General features: G+C 41.4%; 1 protein-coding gene across 1 annotated transcript in view; it reads right to left on the bottom strand.

Moving 5' to 3' along the window:
- Nucleotides 1–10,296: 10,296 nt before the first annotated feature.
- Nucleotides 10,297–23,911, bottom strand: part of ADCY2 (adenylate cyclase 2) — a 1,028,223-nt gene continuing 1,014,608 nt past the window's right edge. Inside the window, exon 25 of the mRNA XM_063451927.1 lies at nucleotides 10,297–10,657. Within this exon, the coding sequence (XP_063307997.1) occupies nucleotides 10,505–10,657 (153 nt within the window). The 3' untranslated portion in view covers nucleotides 10,297–10,504. The remainder of the gene's footprint in view (nucleotides 10,658–23,911) is intronic.

Genomic DNA, 23,911 nt, shown 5'->3' with positions numbered 1-23,911 from the left:
GTGTACATGTGTAGCGGTGTAGTCTCGTGAGTAACAACAGGAGATATCAATGGTCTACCATCTATGGCCTCAACGGCCAAGGGTATCTCCTTCTCTCTGATGGGAATATTGTTTCTCTTTACAAAACCAGAGTCTATAAAGTTCTCGGCTGCCCCAGAATCAACCAGGGCGTCTATGTTTTCAACTATACAACTCTCTCCCATATGTAAAGAAACAGGGAGAAGCAGTTGGTTAGGAGGCAATGTAGGAGACTTAGAAATCACACCCAAGGCCAGTCCCCTATAAGGTCTTAGGTGCGAGAGTTTTCCGGGAGCAGAGGACACTCCTTTACCATATGGTCTCTCTTACCACAATATAGGCAGAGTCCCTCCCTTCTCCTATGTAATTTCTCAGTATCTGAGAGTTTGGCAACCCCTAATTGCATAGGTTCCTCTTCAGATACTTTAACACTCTCCGGTATATTAACTCTGGGTTGAATAGGTGTAACAAAACGTCTATTCCTGTTCTTAGTATAGAGCCTGTCACGAATCCTATTATCTATATCGATGAGGTAGTCAATAAGGTCCTCTAAGGCAATAGGAAGCTCCTTAGCTGCTACCTCATCCAATATAGAGTCTGATAAACCTTCCATGAAGGCCGTAGTTAACCCATTATTGGTCCAATCGACCTGTGAGGCAAGGGTACGAAACTGTATAGCGTAATCAGCCACAGACCTAGAACCCTGTTTAACCCTCATTAATGCTCTAGCGGCATTCTTAGACCTTTTCATAGTATCAAAAGTTCTGCGAAAAGCTGTTAGGAAACTGTGAAAGTTATGCACCATAGGTCCATTAGCCTCCCAAATAGGGTTTGCCCATTCAAGTGCTTTGTCGGTAAGTTGGTGCATAAAGAACCCAACTTTAGACCTCTCTGTGGGAAATGAACGTGGATACATTTCGAAATGAAACTCTATTTGGTTAATGAACCCTCTGCATGTCTTAGAATCCCCTCCATACCTAGGAGGAGGCGTTAAATGTGCTGTAGCGTTAGGCATAGTCGATACTTCAGGAAGCAGGGGTGCAGGAGGGTTAGGTGCGGTTGCTGGAATGGTTCTAGCTAAGAGCGTCTGGAGAGCCTGAGCTATTTGATCCATACGGTGATCCTGCTCTACAAATCTAGCCTCATGGGTCGCCATCTGTTGAGCTAAATCTGCGGGGTCCATGGCCCTATCGTAATGTAACGAGTATATACCCCTACACGCAGGATCCAGCCTAACAGAAGACAGTACAGAGGAGAGATACGTCTACCGGACCTTAGAGTGGCCGGACTCGACGTAATAGGATAAGACAGAGTCAGGAACGATCCGAGGTCAAGGGCACAAAGAGACAGCGTAAACGAAAACTAGCCGGGGACTGGTACACAGGAATCAGCAAGCCGGCAAACAGTACAGAATAGGATAAAGCGAAAACGAAGTCAGAATACAAAGCCAAGGTCAAATACGGAGAAACACAACTGAACACAACAAGCACTAAAGGGAACTGTAGCAGAAACCACGATAGGGCAAGGAACTAAGGGAAAAGGGTAAGTATAAGTAGCCTTCAAACTAATATGATTGGCTCCTGTCACTTCCACTCCCCCAACAGGTAAGTGTATGGGGTGATTGGCATGACAGGAGCCAATGGGAGCCTTTTTGCAATTTAGGCTCCCACTGTCTCTTTAAGAGCGCGCCCGAGATTCGCGGCGCGCTCTTAGCTGCAGGCGGGACACGTGACCGCTTCTCGCGGTCACTGCCCGCCTTCCTGTCTGAACAGTCGGACGAGCCGCGCGCGGCTCGTGCAGCCGCAGGACCGCGCGCGGCTTGAAGAGAGGACCGCGTCCGGCCCCCGGATAGGGTAAGTACCGCTACAATATCCCATTATCCTTTTGTTAATGCAACAAAGACACTATACTGGTTTTAAATCCCAAACTTTTTCTCTCAATAATGGGACAAGACAGGGTTGCCCTTTATCTCCAATATTATTTGTATTAACTAAGGAACCCTTGGCTGAATTGTTTAGAATGACCCCAGAAATTAAAGGAATAAACATTAAGGGATCTGCTCACAAAATTGGCTTATGATATAATCTTGGCACTTAAAAATCCGAAAGAATCTAGGCAAAAATAATGGGGGTTTAGTGACATTATATGATAATACATTCGTCTGTTAGAGTAGGACCTGCCAAAGATGGGGTACATTGATGTTGTGGCAGGCTTATGCAATGTATGATCATATAATGTAATTAAACCCCCATTATTTTTGCCTAGATTAGGTGTTTAAAAACAAAACAAAAAAAACAACAACAAATTCTGTCAACATTGAAGTTGCTGTTTAGTGGATAGGTAATGGCCCTGGATCCTGTATCTATATATATGTATATATATAGTGTCTAGCTAGCTTTATCAGGCTCACTCTTATGGAAGCATTTCCATTAACTACCTATCAAAAGGATATCACGTTTACACTATGGAAATTTCTCCTCATTAAAGCACTGGGTTGTGAGAAGAAACCTATGAACTATTAGAAGAGGGGAAAGGCCTACCCATAAGAGCCCTAATGTACTGAATTCCATCTTAGTGTGTTCACTGTCTTAATTGATTGTGAGTTTGCCCTTGTTATGTAATTTACTAGCCCTAAGGGGCTTGTTTATCTGCACAATATATATATATATATATATATATATATATATATATATATATATATATATATATATATATATATAATTTTTTATTTTTTTTAATGCTATAATATAACTTAAAAAACTTAAACCCCCTATGTCCATTTTTTTTGTGTGTCCGGTGCAAACAGAGCCAAAGTACCAGCCAATTAAATCCATTTTAGAGTCTGATCAGATCCTCATCGCCAGCCGTTATATTTCCTGAGTGTTCACAATTATGACATTCAATTATTTTTTGTCAGTAACTGTTCCCAACATCACTGAGACTATGCAACATGGATAACACGGATATCAGTAAGCTTTTTATTAAACCTCAAGCACATATCTACTTTACTAGGTGATTCCTCAGTAACAACCCAAAATGGTTTTCCCACTGTCACAAAGAGACCTAGACATTCCAGAGGGCATGCCATACTGTTCTTAATGATGCAGTTATCTCAACAAGAATGGTAATAGTGGCACTACTACAGTTACAAAATAGTAAATAATCCAATAGATATATTGGCATCTCAAAAATATATCTTATCTTACAGTGGTCTGTGAGTAGTCCAAAGAAGCCTGACATCTAAGGGTTTATAAAACCACATAGCTGCATAACCGTGCATCTCCACAGAATCTGGACATAACAAAAAAAAATAGCCTGATTTTAGTCAATGTTAATGTAGCAGTTTTGGTGTATAAATCATGGTCCTGCAGTCTCACTGCTCAATTCTCTGCCAATCATTGTTTATACAGCCCTAGTCACATTGCCCTGACTTACACAGCCTTCCTAAACACTTCATGTAAATAGTCATCTAATACTTAAACTTCCTCTATTGCAAATGCTGTTTAATTTAGAATTCCTTATCTCCTGTTCTGTTAATAGCTTGCTAGATGCTGCAGGAGCCTCCTTTTACCATTTTCAGAGCAGGAGTTAACAGCTTTTAAAGTAAATAAAGTAAAATTATATTAGTTTTCATGCTGTCTGTGCCAGTCACAGCCAGTGGAGGTGTGGCTAGGGCTGCATAAACAGAAACAAAAGTGATTTAACTCCTAAATGGCAGTGAATTTAGCAGTAAAACATCAGAAGCATTATCTATATACAAAAACTGCTTCATTAAGCTAAAGCTGTTTTGGTGACTATTGTGTCCCTTTAATAATACCAATAATTACAATTTTGTCTATGACACCTCTACTGCAGGGTCTCATTCCTAGACCTAGATTCGTAATGAGGCATATGAACAGCAAGGCCATGTCCCTATATCCTGGTTGCATGGGGGAAACAGAAGGTTAGTCTCTGAGGATCATTTTGCCTAAATCCCATTAACAAATGGGGGTTATAATAGTTTGTGTGTTCACCCAACAGCCATAATTGTGGTAAAAGTACTTTCAAACCATATAAAGATGGATTAGATGAGTGAATTAGGATATATGTCCTAAGTCATTTGTATGCATTTGATAATTGCAAATATCTTGATAATTGATTGAGTGGAATTATTTGCATTCATCTTGTGGATGCCTGAGTGCCAGATGGGTGCAATCATTGGCTTCCCAAATATTGAACAATCTCACTGGCTGGTAGAAGCCCATTTTGACATCTTGAGTGTTTATCATATTGAGTGAAGGTACAGAGCCTGTTTTCACTAGTTTGATAATAATTGTGTTGAAAAGTATAAATGTTAACATCATTAATGGCTCAGATATGAGATAATAATTTAGGTTAAGCTTTGACTAAACAGCTTTTATATGCTACAGGAAAATAACAAATTCAGGGTATGAACTCTGCCCACTTGTTTAACTGAAATGAAATACCTGACTTTCATAATCTGTATCCATATACCGTATATACTCGAGTATAAGCCGAGTTTTTCAGCACATTATTTGTGCTGAAAAACCCCAACTCGGCTTATACTCGAGTCATAGTCTGTATTATGGCAATTTGCATTGCCATAATACAGACTGGGGGGAGAGGGGGGCTGGCAGAGCTGTACTTACCTTTCCTGCAGCTCCTGTCAGCTCTCTCCTCCTCCGCGCCGTCCGTTCAGCACCTCGGTCAGCACACTGGGAGCTGACAGAGGGAGCTGCACAGACCGCGCGGAGGAGGAGGGAGCTGACAGGAGCTGCAGGAAAGGTAAGTACAGCTCTGCCAGCCCCCCTCTTCCCCCCACTGAACTACCAATGACACTGGACCACCAGGGAAGGAGCCCCCCTCCCTGCTATGTATCAAGCAGGGAGGGGGGACGAAAAAAAATAGAATAAAAAAAAATTATTAATAATTAAATAATAAATAATAATGCAAAAAAATAATAATAATATAAAAAAAATAATAATAATAATTAATAATATATTAAATGCCCACCCCCACCAACACATACACAAACACACACTGCATCACACACACTCACACTCACACGGCACTCATACACACACTGCACTCATACACACACTGCACTCATACACGCACTGCACTCATACACACACGCACTGCACTCATACACTGCACTCATACACGCACTGCACTCATACACACACTGCACTCATACACACACTGCACTCATACACACACACACACTGCATTCATTATATACACACACTGGAAATAAATATTCAATTAATATATACGCACACACACTGCACTCATACATACACGCACTGCACTTATACACACACTGCACTCATACACACACTGCACTCATACACACTGCACTCATACACACACTGCACTCATACACACTGCACTCATACACACACACACACACTGCATTCATTATATACACACACTGGAAATAAATATTCAATTAATATATACACACACACACACACTGCACTCATACACGCACTGCACTCATACACGCACTGCACTCATACACTGCACTCATACGCACTGCACTCATACGCACTGCACTCATACGCACACTCTGCATTCATTATATACACACACTGTAAATAAATATTAAATTAATATAATTTTTTTAGGATCTAATTTTATTTATAAATTTACCAGTAGCTGCTGCATTTCCCACCCTAGTCTTATACTCGAGTCAATAAGTTTTCCCAGTTTTTTGGGGTAAAATTAGGGGCCTCGGCTTATATTCGGGTCGGCTTATACTCGAGTATATACGGTATATTACATATCCATACATTTAAATGGGCATTACAATCCTACAATAGCTGGTGGCAAAATCTGCTCTAGACGGGAGACCATATTATTATTAAGTACATATATTTTAATCTAGCATATTTACTGAAAAAAGGACCATTCAGAAGCGTATTAAAAAAATAAAACGGTGAAAATGTATGGTAAATCCACTCTTTTTCAAATTAAGCTTGACTAGGTTTAATCCTTCACTTCCACCATGTAATATAAATGTTTTTACTTTTGTGAACTTTGCGTAAATGAAATGCAGTCTATAAAGCCTCACTTTCCCTCATTTATACTCCAGGGATGATTACAAGCCTATAGAGGAATTACATTCTATGCCAGATGCCACTAGTCATTCATTTAATGCAACTTGGTCACCCATGATTGATTTATACGACAATAATATTTTATGCATGTACCCAGAAAACATTTGCACCATGATTTTCATTTATATTGTAACATGAATATTTAAATGACGTATACAGTAGATTTTTTAGTGGTGTTCAGTATAACACAGCTATGTACAAAGATACATAGGTATGCTCCACCTGTTTTATTTTTTAATTTCAGGATTTATATAGGGTGAGGAAAGGGCATCTCACACAGGTGTCAGAAGCTTGTTGTTTTAGAGCCACTTTAATGTCTGCCAGTGTGCTCAGAAACTCACCCCCTCTTTCCATGGATGCAAAATGATGTTTCAATGGGTCATACCATTCCTACAGTTAGAGATTGATAAAGATTGCCCTTTTACATTAAATATATGATTTAACTATATTTACTGTAGGTGGGCATTCTACTCATAAGTTGATATTCTTTTTACATTTTGTTGCCAATTTCAGTAAGCTGTACTCCTTATAATGGCTTTAGAGTCTTTATAAATACCTTTAAGCAGGGTATTTGACCATTTTTAAAACATTTATTTTATCACATTAACAGTATGTGAAAATAAAGTTATTATTGCTTTTATACTAACACTGCATACTGTGTAAGGTTTTTCATTACCCAACAATTTCTATAATAGATGAAGAATAAAAGCAAAATAAAAATTGTGTAAATTGACATATTTTCAAGTTTGTCTTAAAACCAATCTGTGCACAAAAGTGCTGTTTTATTATATGTTTATGTGCTAGCTATGAATCCCTTGTTTTACATAAATGTTATGCTAATATTTGCTCAATCTCAATGCTAATGTTGATATATTTTTTCTCAGTAATGAAACAAACCATGTGCATTTTTACTAATAGTACCCAAGTACACATGCATAATAACATTTAATAAGTTTATAATACCTTTGAATAAAACACAAAGACAAAATAATAAAAAAAAAGTAAAAAAATGCAATTTGAAAGCCAATTTTCGATAAGGCAACAAGTGAGAGCTATAGCAAGGTCCATTAATGAGCTCAACAATATGGCCAGTATTTTAAAATTGTATAAATAACATTGAACATTGTATAAATAATAACAGTTTTTAACATAAGACTATTCATAAAATAACAGGGCATCAATTGTGCGATCTCAAAAATCAAGATATATTCAAAACCATTAAAATCAGCATAAAATACATACATTATTTTTCCAACTATTATCATTCTAGGTTTCTTTTAGCATTAGCTAATACTGGATGATAACTAGTAATAAATATTAATTCAAATACATATAAAATATTTTCATCCTATTTAGAAATCACAAAAATACTACCAATATGAATATTGAAATTTACATTATAGAATATTTCAACTACTTGAAAACACTCGTAAATAAGTTTACATTTTTAGTTTAATAGTAGTATTGATATTTAACCATACTGTTTTGGCATGTTACTCTAAAGCTTATATAAATATTTTTTTTACACTTCCACATACAAATCATACTTGTACAGTAATGTTGACAAAATAGGAAAGAAAGCAATTTAGATATTGACACAGAGGTAAAGAGCTCAATTTGGCAACACAGCAGGAGAGAATATTGAGAAATAAGCCATGGTAAGTAAAAAGTATCAGCTAATGTAATGACTAGGTAAGTGAGGGTTAACTAAGCAATGGTAGCTAATTTCTAATATACAGCATAGTGTAAAATGACCAATGTACATATGCATATAATACATACCAAATATTATTTGCTTTGATTTTATATGTGCCAAATATAAATTGGCATGTAGAAATATAAATATCATTGACATATATAAATATAATTTTATACATATATATATATATATATATATATATATATATATATATATATATATATATATATATATATATATATATATATATATACACACACACACTGAACACAATTATAACGCAACACTTTTGTTTTTGCCCCCATTTTTCGTGAGCTAAACTCAACGATCTAAGACTTTTTTATGTACACAAAAGGCTTATTTCTCTCAAATATTGTTCACAAATCTGTGTTAGTGAGCACTTCTCCTTTGCCGAGACAATCCATCCACCTTACAAGTGTGGCATATCAAGATGCTGATTAGACAGCATGATTATTGCAAAAGTGTGCCTTAGGATGGCCACAATAAAAGGCCACTCTAAAATGTGCCGTTTTATCACACAGCACAATGCCACAGATGTCGCAAGTTTTGAGGGAGCGTGCAATTGGCATGCTGACTGCAGGAATGTCTCCATAAGCCGTTTTCAGAGAATTTGGCAGTACATGCAACAGGCCTCACAACCGCAGACCACATGTAACCACACCAGCCCAGGACCTCCACAGCCAGCCATCTTCACCTCCAAAATCGTCTGAGACCAGCCACCCGGACAGCTGCTGCAACAATCGGTTTGCATAACCAAAGAATTTCTGCACAAACTGTCAGAAACCGTCTCAGGGAAGCTCATCTGCAAGCTCATCGTCCTCATCGGGGTTTCAACCTGACTGCAGTTTGTCGTCGTATCCAACTTGAGTGGGCAAATGCTAACATTTGATGGTGTCTGGCACTTTGGAGAGGTGTTCTGTTCATGGATGAATCCCGGTTTTCACTGTACAGGGCAGATGGCAGACAGTGTGTATGGCGTTGTGTGGGTGAGCGGTTTGCTGATGTCAATGTTGTGGATCGAGTGGTCCATGGTGGCCGTGGGGTCATGGTATGGGCAGGCCTATGTAATGGACAATGAACACAGGTGCATTTTATTGATGGCATTTTGAATTCTGAAGTTACTGTAATGATATCCTGAGGCCCATTGTTGTGCCATTCATCCACGACCATCACCTCATGTTGCAGTATGATAATGCACGGCCCCATGTTGCAAGGATCTGTACACAATTCCTGGAAACTGAAAAGATCACAGTTCTTGCATGGCCAGCATACTCATCCGACATGTTACCCATTGAGCATGTTTGGGATGCTCTGGATCGGCGCATACAACAGCGGGTTCCACTTCCTTTCAATATCCAGCAACTTCGCAAAGCCATTGAAGAGGAGTGGACCAACATTTCACAGGCCACAATCAACAACCTGATCAACTCTATGCAAAGGAGATGTGTTGCACTCCGTGAGGCAAACAGCGGTCACACCAGATACTGACTTGACCCCCCCCCCCCCACCAGAACCTCCTAATACAGTAAAACTGCACATTTTAGAGTGGCCTTTTATTGTGGCCAGCCTAAGGCACACCTGTGCAATAATCATGCTGTCTAATCAGAATCTTGACATGCCACACCTGTGAGGTGGGTGGATTATCTCGGCAAAGGAGAAGGGCTCACTAACACAGATTTAGACAGATTTATGAACAATATTTGAGAGAAATAGGCCTTTTGTGTACATAGAAAAAGTCTTAGATCTTTGAGTTCAGCTCATGAAAAATGGGGGCAAAAACAAAAGTGTTGCATTTATAATTTTGTTCAGTGTATATATATATATATATATATATATATATATATATATATATATATATATATATATATTAACCCAATATGTATGTGTGTGTGTGTGTGTGAATCTATAGATAACATTTGTCTGTTTCAAAAATCAGTCCCCATTTCTTTTAATGTAGCTAACATATTTTTTCCAATATGTTATCTATATAATTTTATTATTTTTTACATGTTTTCCTCTTCTTTGCACACAGGAAGAAACTGTTTCACATGTGTTACTTTGACCACAAAGAGAGATACATTTTCACTCAAATTATGACATTTCAGATGAAAAGGCTCTAGTTTCTCAACTTGGAAAAAAAATGTGGTCAATCCATTTGATATTCAAGGTTCTCTTTGGATAGAATTTACTGCATATTATTTTCAAAATATTTAATAATTGTGTCAGCATTTGGGTTCTTCATGTTTTATGTCTATTTCAAAAAATATTCTGACTTTCCATTTCTCTTACATTTTGAAAACGAAAACATTTATTAAAAATATTATAATAATTTATAAACACTGAAATAAATATGAAACAATTTTAATCAAATTACATATAAACGTTTTAATGAATTAGTTTACAAAAGACAATGGCAATTAAACAAACAAGTCCTAATCGAGTCTCTGGTGAAGAAAATAAGGGCATTAATGCTGAATGAGTGCTCATAATGTGTCATTAGCTATGAGACACAAATGGTGAACACATCCATATTGTTGGTGTGAGGGTGGCGTGAAAGTTTTAAGAAATACTGCAAATTTTAATGTCAGACTATCGTAGGAGATGTAAAAAGATCATCATAGTTTTTTAGAATCTTGTCAGATACTCAGGATGCTACATTGCCCTGTGATAAAGACCTTGTCATCTCTGTATGTACAAAATATGTTTTCAGTTCTCCTTTTCCTTTAACATTAATTATTCCTCTGCAGGTGCAAACATATCCCAGTGCTAGCAAAACATTGCATGTTTCTTCTGTAACCTAAAAGAAAAAGAAGAAAAAGAAAAAAAAGAACACTCTTAAAACTGTTTTCAGTGGCTTCTAGTAAAAATGATTGAACTTCATCATGCACTTGGGGAATTTATACACTGGCAGGGAATTCACAGAAGCTGTAGGATCTGCAGTAAAAAAAGATGTATGCACATGATATCTGTATTTCATATTTCCAAAAAGGAAAACAGTGTGTAGTCAATTACAGATGGATTTTCTACCATGTTTTTCTCGTGTTTGTCTTGTTTTCTCTTGTTTGTTTGTGTAGTCTTTGACATGCTGCATTATGATGATGGATTAAAGTGTAGATATTTACTCTAGGGCCTCCTAAAATATATTTATAACATACTGCAGAAGCATTGATGGGAGAAACAATGAGAGCTAGAGCTCTTGATTTTGTGCAGTAAAACCCCAGATCTCTTACTTGAAGAAGTACAGTTTTGAGGCCCAGATCTTGCCAATTAAATAGTTTAGGTGTAATGACCCTGTCAATTTAACCATTCAATGAAAAACATTTCTGATTTTCAGAACCAGCAATGTTTACTTTGAAAGGTTAAATACATCTCCAGTGGCTGTTACACTGACAGTCACTCAAGGCCCTTCTGCTGCACTGACTGATAAATACGCAGCCACATGATGAAGAAGCCCCTATTTAGTCATATTTTCCTATTGGTAAGCTGGGATGCATTAGTGGTGCTCTCATTGTATACATATTAGGTCCACAATGCTCATCTGTAAGTAGCATTAGATTGGATCATGCCATGGTAAATAAAACACTTTATTTTATTATTTTGTGAAACACATTGGGTAGGCTTTATAACAAGGGACGGGGTCACTAAAGTTTGTGCACATGATTCATGAAGTGTGCACATGATTTTATGTCTACTTGACAGTGTCCGAGAGGTATAGGGCTAATAATTCCTATGTTCTAACCCCATACAAGACAATCATGATACAGCACATTCTGTGAGCAAGTGACTATAGTGTGCTAATGCACATAATGTACTGCATTAATATGCTGTGTTTGACTGTCTGGAAAAGAAGTAGAAATAAGTACTGTTTCTAAATATTGCATTGAATAATGCTGCATATAATACCCCATGCTGCCCATCTTTTATCATCCCACTACACTCCTTTACCCACTATTAACCCCTTAAGGACCAAACTTCTGGAATAAAAGGGAATCATGACGTCACACATGTCAAGTGTCCTTAAGGGGTTAAACAGGGAGCGGAGGCCAGATGGCCATTGAAAAGGGGCAGTAGTCATAAGATGAAATCAGAGGAGAGTGAGACCATTGGCAGAACTACCGCGGTCGCAGGGGTCACAGCTGCAACTCGGCGCATCACTCTAGGGGGCCCATCCACTCTGCCCGTTGCCCTGTGTTGCGGGCCTGGTTGAAGGGCTCCCTAACAGCATGGACCACACAATGGCAATGAATATCCAGGGGGCCTCCGGTCAGCGCTGCGGCGCTTTAACAATGCAACCGGGCCCCATGTGATTACGTCAGATGCTGGGAGGAAGTGACATGACTTCCCCAGTCACTACTCCCAGCTGTCAGAGAGAGCCGTGTGGGAGGAAGGAGAGGTAGTCAGAGTGGAAACTCTGAATCCCATCAGCCTGAGCCACCACTGGACCCCAAGGAAAGTCATCCCATTGCACCTAAAATGTAGGAAACAGGAGGGTGACTTAAACATTTTGCATGTGTGTGTGTTAGTAAATGTGTGTCTCTGTATGTGTGTCTGTATGTATATGTCTCTATATGTGTCTGTGTGTGTATGTCTGTGTGTATTTATGTATGTGTGTGTATATGTGTGTCTGTCTGTATGTATGTGTGTGCCTGTATGTGGCTGTGTCTCTGTATGTGTGTGTGTGTATGTGTGTGTCTGCATGTGTGTCTGTTTGTCTGCATGTGTGTGGGGGGGTAGATGTATGGGAGGAAGGGAGAAGTCCCCTATGGGAGTGTCCCAGGTTAATTTTTGCACCGAGGCCTCGTAGTTTGTAGTTATGCCTCTGTGAGACGTAGAGTGAGGGAGCAGCAAGAAGGAACTGTGGGTGGGAAGGATCATAGAGAGGATAAGAAGGAGGAATGAAGGTGGAGAATGAGCAATTAGGAGTAAAAAGGAGCTGTCTATGGTTAGAAGGAGCAGTAATGGGATGAAAGAGCAGTAGGAATGTGAGAAGAAGTAGTGGGTAAGAAGGAGCAGTGGTGGGAAGTAGAAAAGCCACAGTTTGAATATATTAAATAGTAAGTGGTCAGAGTTTGGGAGGCATCACAGGTGATGTTCAATGTTGTGGAAATCACTTGGCAATGACCTAGGAAGGCAAGAGACAACTTAGGAAAGATAAAGATATTTCAAACAAGGATTTATTTTGCCCTTCTAGTAGGTGTGGAGGTAAATATACTGTCAGCAGAAATGACACCAATGAAATCAGGAAGTGTCATTGCCTCTTGACATTTCTTCATTATACTGTGTAGTGACATGGTGATGGGAATGTAGATAAGGGTAAATGTGATGGATGCATTTCAGAAACCAAATTATCTTTAGTGGAAAGGTGAACAAAGCAAGAAATGTTTTTAATATTCAAGATGTTATTTCAATTAAGGTCATAATGTTGATATGGGACTTTTTAATTTATTATAATTCTTTATGTCTATATTTTAAATGGGTAAGTTCAATGCAGTATATACTATATTTATCATATATTATTTACAATGCTACATATGGATTGTAGACATAGTAGATTGTAGAGTTACTATATATCATTTTATACCTTGGACCTAGCTCCAATCCAGTTTTTATGTATATATACACAAAATACAAAAGGAAATAAGCGCTAATATAACAAACAACATGTAGGTAGGCAGCAACCCAAACGAAGGAGACCCCTCAAATCTTTCAACAAATGAGAAAATACTAAGAAATGGGGTAGGGCTGCGCCAGCAGGAAAGTAAAACTTAGCTGCCAGTATATGCTCACATATATGCGTCACATGCTCCGACTTCCTAATGCTGCCAAAACTTACCACATGCTTGTTTTTAATATCTAATACGATATTAAAGGTCCTCTACCTAATATCTATCCATCTATATTACTGTTTGCCTTATTTGAAATGTATACTATAATGATGTTTGCTGATTGGAGGATGAGCCTATGCCATAATTTTGGCTCCCATTTTAAAGTATCCTTCCCCCTATATAAACTTCTACTAGCCAGGTTGTGTGTTTTTATGCCATTTGAGAAAGCCTATATTGGTGAAACGCATAATGGTTATTTTATATTGTGTATTTTAGATCAATTAAAGGTTTTTGGTTACTTTACTGTGCCAATTCTCTTTTTATTGTATTTTTATGCACTTTTACTAGTTTTACTTTCCTGGCTTTTTATTGCTGTTCCTGTACTAAAAGAAATTTCAGGTGGGGATCATACCACCAACGCTTTACAAATAGAGCAGTGTTCCTGCTCTATATCTATGAGTATTATTTTAGTTACCTTTACTTACTTTTACCCAATTGAGAGCACTATTGTCGCCTCTTTTTTATTCCCTTTGGAGCTTTGGATGACCAGACGGTGCTGATAGACGCACTCCCTCAACATATCCTATCAGCGAGGATTATATCGCTGTACGCCCTTCACACCAGAGATGGCCATAGCTCTTTTAAATGTGAGTTCTTTACCTTCTACAACTATTTCACTCATTGGATTTTAGATGTATTGTGCTACTGGATGCCCCTGTCTCTTTGTTTTTCATATATGTGAATACCCTGAGACCATAGGACATACCCATTTCTACGCAAAAGTCTACTCATCTACATTCCATCAAGCACTGCTACTCTAGTGAGACTCTTTTTGGACTATTTTACGTTATTTTATTTTACTTTCCTGCTGGAAATATTTTACATATTTTATGTATATATGTTTGCTAAACATCATTCTAATGTGTCTTGTTTATATGTTTGAAATACATTACCTACACCTGACTGCATTTACATTTTGTTCTTAAGGTGTTTGAAATTTTTTCTGATGCATTTGCACTTTCATTGTTTGTCAAATACGCCTTGTTTAAAACTTTTTTATAACTAATCTTTGTCATATGCATAGGTATGTAGTCCCATGTGATATTATTTTATATACCGTATATACTCGAGTATAAGCCGAGTTTTTCAGCACATTTTTTGTGCTGAAAAACCCCAACTCGGCTTATACTCGAGTCAATAGTCTGTATTATGGCAATTTGCATTGCCATAATACAGACAGGGGCTGTGGGGGCTGTGAGAGAGCGTTACTTACCTCTCCTGCAGCTCCTGTCAGCTCTCTCCTCCTCCGCGCCGTCCGTTCAGCACCTCGGTCAGCTCCCAGTGTAAATCTCGCGAGAGCCGCGGCTCTCGTGAGACTTACACTGTGAGCTGACAGAAGAGCTCAACGGACAGCGGAGGAGGAGAGAGCTGACAGGAGCTGCAGGAGAGGTAAGTAACGCTCTCTCACAGCCCCCACAGCCCCCTCCTACACAGTGCCCATACACTGGACCACCAGGGAAGGAGCCCCCCTCCCTGGCCAGCTAGCAAGCAGGGAGGGGGGACGAAACAAAAATAAATTAATAATAAAATAATAATAAAAAGAAAAAAAATAACATTACAAATAATAAATAATAATAATAAAATATGAAAATAATTTAAAAAAATAATAAGTAAATAAAAAAATAATAATGAAAAAAAATATTAAAATAATGTGAAAAAAATAATAAAACTGCCCACACCCCCCCCAAGGCTCTGCAACACACACACATACACACACACACACACACACACACAAACACACACACACACTGCACTCATACACACTGCACTCATACACACTGCACTCATACACACACACTGCATTCATACACACACTGCACTCATACACACACTGCACTCATACACACTGCATTCATACACACTGCACTCATACACACTGCACTCATACACACACACACACTGCATTCATACACACTGCATTCATACACACTGCACTCATATACACACACACTGCACTCATATACACACACACTGCATTCATACACACACACTGCACTCATACACACACACTGCACTCATACACACACACACTGCACTCATACACACTGCATTCATACACACACACACTGCACTCATACACACGCTGCACTCATACACACACTGCATTCATACACACACACTGCATTCATACACACTGCATTCATTATATACACACACTGGAAATAAATATTCAATTAATATAATTTTTTTAGGATCTAATTTTATTTATAAATTTACCAGTAGCTGCTGCATTTCCCACCCTAGTCTTATACTCGAGTCAATGAGTTTTCCCAGTTTTTTGGGGTAAAATTAGGGGCCTCGGCTTATATTCGGGTCGGCTTATAATCGAGTATATACGGTATATGACATATTTACACATTGTTTGATAAGTTAGTTCAGTGTACTTCACTTCGGAGACTGCGCCGCAGGGCAGTATTCAAACGTGATAACGGCCCCAAACCCCTCCAAGACGACCACTGCCTTGCTAAAGAAGCTGAAGGTAAAGGTGATGGATTGACCAAGCATGTATCCAGACCTAAACCCTATTGAGCATCTGTGGGGCATCCTTAAACCGAAGGTGGGGGAGCGCAAGGTCTCTAACATCCACCAGCTCCATGATGTCATCATGGAGAAGTGGAAGAATACTCCAGTGGCAACCTGTGAAGCTCTGGTGAACTCCATGTCCAGTGCTGTAAAAAGATGGCAGTGCTGGAAAATAATGGTGGCGCTTGACACTTTGGGCCCAATTGGGATATTTCCACTTAGGGGTGTACTCACTTTTGTTTCCAATAGTTTAGACATTACTGGCTGTGTGTTGAGTTATTTTGAGGAGACAGCAAATTTACACTGTTATACAGGCTGTACACTTACTACTTTACATTGTAGCACAGTGTCATTTCTTCAGTGTTGTCACATGAGAAGTAGTGATGTACCGAACTGTTCGCTGGCGAATAGTTCCTGGCGAACATAGCGTGTTCGCGTTCGCCACGGCGGGCGAACACATACGCGGTTTGATCCGCCCCCTATTCGTCATCATTGACTAAACTTTGACCCTGTGCCTCACAGTCAGCAGACACATTCCAGCCAATCAGCAGCAGACCCTCCCTTCCAGACCCTCCCACCTCCTGTACAGCATCCATTTTAGATTCATTCTGGAGCTGCATTCTTAGATAGAGGAGGGAAAGTGTAGCTGCTGCTCATTTGATAGGGAAATGTATAGCTAGGCTAGTGTATTCAGTGTCCACTACAGTCCTGAAGGACTCATCTGATCTCTGCTGTAAGGACAGCACCCCAAAAAGCCCTTTTTAGGGCTAGAACATCAGTCTGCTTTTTTTTGTGTAATCTAATTGCAGTTGCCTGCCTGCCTGCTTCTGTGTCAGGCTCACAGTGGATACTGTGCCCACTTGCCCAGTGCCACCACTCATATCTGGTGTCACAATAGCTTGCATTTAAAAACAAAAACATTTTTTTCACTGTAATAGATTAATTAGCAGTTAGTTGTCTGCAAGCGTCTGTGTGTCAGGCCAACAGCGTGTACTCTGCCAGTGCACAGTGCCACTCATATCTGGTGGCACAATAGCGTGCATTTAAAAACCCAAAAAACCTTTTTTTTACTGTAATAGATTGAATAGCAGTTAGTTGTCTGCAAGCGTCTGTGTGTCAGGCCAACAGCCTGTACTCTGCCAACCTCTGCCAGTGCACATTGCCACTCATATCTGATGTCACAATAGTGTGAATTTAAAAACAAAAAACTTTTTTCACTGTTATAGATTGAATAGCAGTTAGTTGTCTGCAAGCGTCTGTGTGTCAGGCCAACAGCGTGTACTCTGCCAGTGCACAGTGCCACTCATATCTGGTGGCACAATAGCGTGCATTTAAAAACCCAAAAACATTTGTTTCACTGCAATAGATTAATTAGCAGTTAGTTGTCTGCAAGCGTCTGTGTGTCAGGCCAACAGCGTGTACTCTGCCAACCTCTGCCAGTGCACATTGCCACTCATATCTGGTGTCACAATAGCATGCATTTAAAACCAAAAAACTTTTTTTCACTGTTATAGTTTGAATAGCAGTTAGTTGTCTTCAAGCGGGTGTGTCAGGCCTACAGCGTGTACTCTTCCAACCTCTGCAAGTGCACATTGCCACTCATATCTGGTGTCATAATAGTGTGCATTTAAAACCCAAAAACTTTTTTCACTGTTATAGATTGAATAGCAGTTAGTTGTCTGCAAGCGTCTGTGTGTCAGGTCAACAGCGTGTACTCTGCCAACCTCTGCCAGTGCACATTGCCACTCATATCTGGTGTCACAATAGCGTGCATTTAAAACCAAAAAACTTTTTTCACTGTTATAGATTGAATAGCAGTTACTTGTCTTCAAGCGGGTGTGTCAGGCCTACAGAGTGTACTCTGCCAACATCTGCAAGTGCACATTGCCACTCATATCTGGTGTCACAATAGCGTGCATTTAAAACCCAAAAACTTTTTTCACTGTTATAGATTGAATAGTAGTTGCATGTCTTCAAGCGGGTGTGTCTGGCCTACAGCGTGTACTCTGCCAACCTCTGCAAGTGCACATTGCCTTTCATAGCTGGTGTCACAATAGCGTGCATTTAAAACCAAAAAACTTTTTTCACTGTAATAGATTGAATAGCAGTTAGTTGTCTTCAAGCGGGTGTGTCAGGCCTACAGCGTGTACTCTGTCAACCTCTGCCAGTGCACATTGCCACTCATATCTGGTGTCACAATAGCATGCATTTAAAACCAAAAAACTTTTTTCACTGTTATAGATTGAATAGCAGTTAGTTGTCTTCAGGCGGGTGTGTCAGGCCTACAGCGTGTACTCTGCCAACCTCTGCCACTGCACAATGCCACTCATATCTGGTCTCACAGTAGCTTGCACGCATAGTACCACTAATCCCCAAAAAAATGACAGGCAGAGGCAGGCCACCCCGCAGGGGCCATCGTGGTCGTGGTGCTGTGATTCCCTTTTGCCCTAGAATAATGCCCAATTTTCAGAGGCCACGTACCCTGAACTTGAAAAGTTCTGAGGACATAGTTGACTGGCTAACACAGGACACCCAATCTTCTACAGCTTCCGCTCGGAACCTTGACGCACCATCCTCCTCCAGCTTAGCTTCGGGCAACTCTCAAGATACCACTCACCCGCCTGCCGCCACCACCAACACTAGCATCACAGCCGCTTCACTTGGTATATCAGAGGAGTTATTTACACATCCGTTTGAAGAAATGAGTGATGCACAACCATTATTGCCAGAGGATGTAGATAACAGGGATATGTCTCAGGCAGGCAGCATTACACACATGGAAGTACGGTGTGATGATGATGATGTTGTACCCGCTGCTGCTTCCTTTGCTGAGTTGTCAGATACAAGTGAAGTGGTTGATGATGATGATGCGTCCATGGATGTCACGTGGGTGCCCGCTCGGCAAGAAGAAGAACAGGGCGAAAGTTCAGATGGGGAGACAGAGAGGAGGAGGAGGAGACGAGTTGGAAGCAGGGGGAGGTCGTCGCAAGGAGCTAGAGTCACAGTCAGACAGCATGCATCAGCACCCGGGGTAAGCCCCACAGCACGCCAATCAACGCATGCTGTGTCCACCACCAGAATGCCGTCATTGCAGAGCTCAGCAGTGGGGAATTTTTTTTGTGTGTCTGCCTCTGACAACAGCGATGCCATTTGCAACCTGTGCCAAAAGAAACTGAGTCGTGGGAAGTCCAACACCCACCTAGGTACAACTGCTTTGCGTAGGCACATGATCGCACATCACAAACGCCTATGGGATCAACACATGAGTACAAGCAGCACACAAACTCAAAGCCGCCATCCTCCTCCTGGTCCAGAATCTTCAGCCACGTCAACCACTGCTGTCCTCCTTGCCCCCTCTCAACCATCCGCCACTCCGTCTCTCGCCTTGAGGAGTTCCCGCTCATCTGCCCACAGTCAGGTGTCTGTCAAGGACATGTTTGAGCGTAAGAAGCCAATGTCAGAAAGTCACCCCCTTGTCCAGCGTCTGACAGCTGGCTTGTCTGAACTATTAGCCTGCCAGCTTTTACCATACAAGCTGGTGGAGTCTGAGGCGTTCAAAAAATTTGTAGCTATTGGGACACCGCAGTGGAAGGTACCCGGACGAAACTTATTTTCACAAAAGGCAATCCCCAACCTGTACTCGATTGTGCAAAAGGAAGTAATGGCATGTCTGGCACACAGTGTTGGGGCAAGGGTCCATCTGACCACTGATACCTGGTCTGCAAAGCATGGTCAGGGCAGGTATATCACCTACACTGCGCATTGGGTAAACCTGCTGATGGCTGCCAAGCATGGAATGCGTGACTCTGCAGAGGAGTTGGTGACACCGACACGACTTGCAGGCAGGCCTGCTGCCACCTCCTCTACTCCTCCTACTCCATCCTCTTCTATAACCTCCTCGGCTGAGTCCTCTTCTGCTGCTGCGTCTTGCTCCACATCAACGGCACCCCCCCAGCTCCCCAGGTACTTTTCCACAATACGGATACGGCAGTGTCACACCGTCTTGAGTTTGACTTGCTTGAAAGCAGAGAGTCACACCGGACAAGCACTCCTGTCCGCCCTGAACGCACAGGTGGAAAAGTGGCAACTGGATATCGGCAAAGTGGTTTGTGACAACGGAACAAATTTGTTGGCGGCATTGAAGTTGGGCAAGTTGACACATGTGCCGTGCATGGCACATGTGTGTAATCTGATCGTACAATGCTTTGTGCATAAGTACACAGGCTTACAGGACGTCCTGAAGCAGGCCAGGAAGGTGTGTGGCCATTTCAGGCGTTCCTACATGGCCATGGCGCACTTTGCAGATATCCAGCGGCGAAACAACATGCCAGTGAGGTGCTTGATTTGCGATAGCCCAACACGTTGGAATTCAACACTCCTAATGTTCGACCGCCTGCTCCAACAAGAAAAAGCCAGTAATGAATATTTGTATGACCGGGGTGCTAGGACAGCCTCTGGGGAGCTGGGAATTTTATTGCCACGTTACTGGATGCTCATGCGCAATGACTGTAGGCTCATGCGTCCTTTTGAGGAGGTGACAAACCTAGTCAGTCGCACCGTAGGCACCATCAGCGACATCATACCATTTGTTTTCTTCCTGGAGCGTGCCCTGCGAAGAGTGCTGGATCAGGCCATAGATGAGCGTGAAGAGGAAGAGGAAGGGTTGTGGTCACCATCACCACCAGAAACAGCCTTGTCAGCATCGCTTGCTGGACCTGCGGCAACGCTGGAAGAGGATTGTGAGGAAGAGGATTCAGAGGAGGAATGTGGCTTTGAGGAGGAGGAGGAAGACCAACCACAACAGGCATCCCATGGTGCTCGTTGTTACCTATCTGGTACCCGTGGTGTTGCACGTGGCTGGGGGGAAGAACATACCTTCATTGAGATCACTGAGGAGGAGGAACGGGAAATGAGTAGCTCGGCATCCAACCTTGTGCAAATGGGGTCTTTCATGCTGTCGTGCCTGTTGAGGGACCCTCGTATAAAAAGGCTGAAGGAGAACGACCTGTACTGGGTGTCCATGCTACTAGACCCCCGGTATAAGCAGAAAGTGGCTGAAATGTTACCAAATTACAATAAGGCATTTGCAAAATAAATTAAAAAGTAAGCTTTACACAGCGTATAAGGGTGATGTCACAGCACAATGGGAATCTAACAGGGGAAGAGGTGAAAGTAATCCTCCTCCTCCCACGACCATGCCGGCAAGGACAGGACGCTTTAAAGACGTGTTGTTGATGGAGGACATGCAGAGCTTTTTAGGTCCTACACAGGTCCCACAGCCCTTCGGGATCCACCCTCAGAGAACGACTCGACCGACAGGTAGCAGACTACCTCGCTTTAACTGCAGATATCAACACTCTGAGGAGCGATTAACCCCTTCACTACTGGGTGTGCAGGCTTGACCTGTGGCCTGAGCTATCGCAATTTGCGATAGAACTTCTGGCCTGCCCCGCTTCAAGTGTCCTGTCAGAAAGGACCTTCAGTGCAGCAGGAGGTATTGTCACTGAGAAGAGAAGTTGCCTAGCTATTACCTCACCTTGGTTAAGATGAATGAGGGATGGATCCCGAAGGGACTGACAGTGGGCGATACATTCGACTAACAAAGGCCTGATGAGATGAGCTGCCTTGGGCTAAAAATGGTCCACACGCTGCTGTATTTTAGCTCTGAATGCCGGTTGACTTGCGTGACTTATCCGCCACCAACTAGGGTTCAAGCCACAATGTTTTAGGGCACTTTCTGCCTGGGAAACAAACATCAATTTTTCTGTAGCAGCGGCTGCAACAATACCTAATTTTTCAGGCATGTGTACATGCCTAATTTTTCGGGCCTCTGGTGCTGCACTGTGGCTTCAAAAACCAAACCAAAAAAAGGCACATAACAAGGATTAAACTGATAGGAATAGTACCACTTAACATACCACTCCTATCTGGTGGCACATTAGATTGCATGCGCAGTGCCCCAAATTTGAAGTAGGAGGACCGACCAAGCATCTTTTTCCATCTCCCGGTTCCTAAAATCGATGCCTTATATACACGTCCCCTGATAGGGCGCCAGCTCGTTATTCTCTTGGGCGCCAGCTCGTTATTCTCTTTTTCACTTCACTAGGGACACTTTACTGCACTATGGGCACTTAGACCCACTCTTTGTCTTGCACAGTGTTATTCCTAGCCAGCATCTGTGATGGGAAATCAGGCAGTCAACTAAACGTTTAGATTGAGCTTTAGCTTAGAACACCCTTGAAGGTGTTTAAGGAGATTAGGGCTAGTTTAGAGGATTCTTCTTAGACCTCTCTGAGTCTTTATAGCCCTTCTACCTATCCAGCATTTCTGGAAACTAGCAAAGAGAAAGGGTGGCTGTGTTTCTGTGATACATTTAACTTTATATCACCTTATTGACACTTTTTATGACAGCATCACTCCGGTCTCCATTCTCTCTGCCTATACCCATCTATTTAGAGGGAATTTCCTTGCCCCTGGCAATATCATATAATAGGTAATAGTATTACCATTATTACACAATTAGCCACTATAGGGGAATTAGTCTAGTATCCCTTTGTTATTTATAAATGATACAATAAAGACTTTTGTCCATTACTCAATTTACTTTAACAAAGGGTACTAACCACGGTATTCGGAAGCATTACTCTGTTTTCCCTTTCTTCCTCTATTAAACACCTATGCTCACTAGGATTTGTAGGTATTTATTATAGTTGTCTAACCTTTTCCTATGCCAGTTTTAGATCTGAGATTTTTTCTTTTTTCAGTTTATTACCATACCTGGGTACAAGCCCTTGGTGGGGCTGGCAACACCACCTGACCACATTTCCTCGTTTCTTCCACTCATACTGCTTTTTCCATCTTTGAAGGGGTTTGGCGAAACAAGGAAATAGTCCTCTACTCGTAACAGGGATTAAACTGATAAGAATAGTACTACTTAACACACCTTATAATAACGCACAGAGAGGCAACGCAGAGAGAGGAGTCTGAAGAAGAGGAGTCAGAGGAGGAAGGTGGCTTTGAGGAGGTGGAAGACCAAACACAACAGGCGTCCCAGTGGGCTTGTTGTCACCTTTCGGGGACCCTTGGTGTTGTACGTGGCTGGGTGGAGGAAGAGACCTTCAATTACATCAGTGAGGACAAGGAACGGACATGGCTAGCTTGGTATCCAACCTTGTGCAAATGGGGAGTTTGCGGTTGTGCAAATGGACTGTTTGCGGTGCGTTAAACGGGGAGTTTGGTCTGTCACTGTAAAGCGGGCGTACCCCTTACACTACCTGATCGATACAACATCATACAGTAGGTCCCCCCCCTCATTATTTTTATGGCCCCCACCCACCGCTCACGGGTGGGGGCGGGCGGGAGGACAGTAGGTCTCCCACATTGTGATTTATGGCCCCCACCCACCGCGCAGGGGTGGGGGCCGGGGGGGGGGGAGGACAGTAGCCCCCCCTTATCCTTATGTACTGAATATTCCCCTGTATAACAATGTTTGGCATTTAGTGAATATTCCATATTCTGCTCTGTGTCAGTGTGTATCAGGGTCTCTGAGGACAGGTGTCAATCCATATCTGCCAAGTGACCCTATGTAGGAGGAACAGTCCCTATTCTGCTCTGTGTCAGTGTGTATCAGGGTCCCTGAGGAC

This window comes from Pelobates fuscus, chromosome 4 (genome assembly GCF_036172605.1).
Source record: "Pelobates fuscus isolate aPelFus1 chromosome 4, aPelFus1.pri, whole genome shotgun sequence".
Lineage (NCBI taxonomy): Eukaryota > Metazoa > Chordata > Amphibia > Anura > Pelobatidae > Pelobates > Pelobates fuscus.
This window is presented reverse-complemented; position numbering and strand designations above follow the sequence as displayed.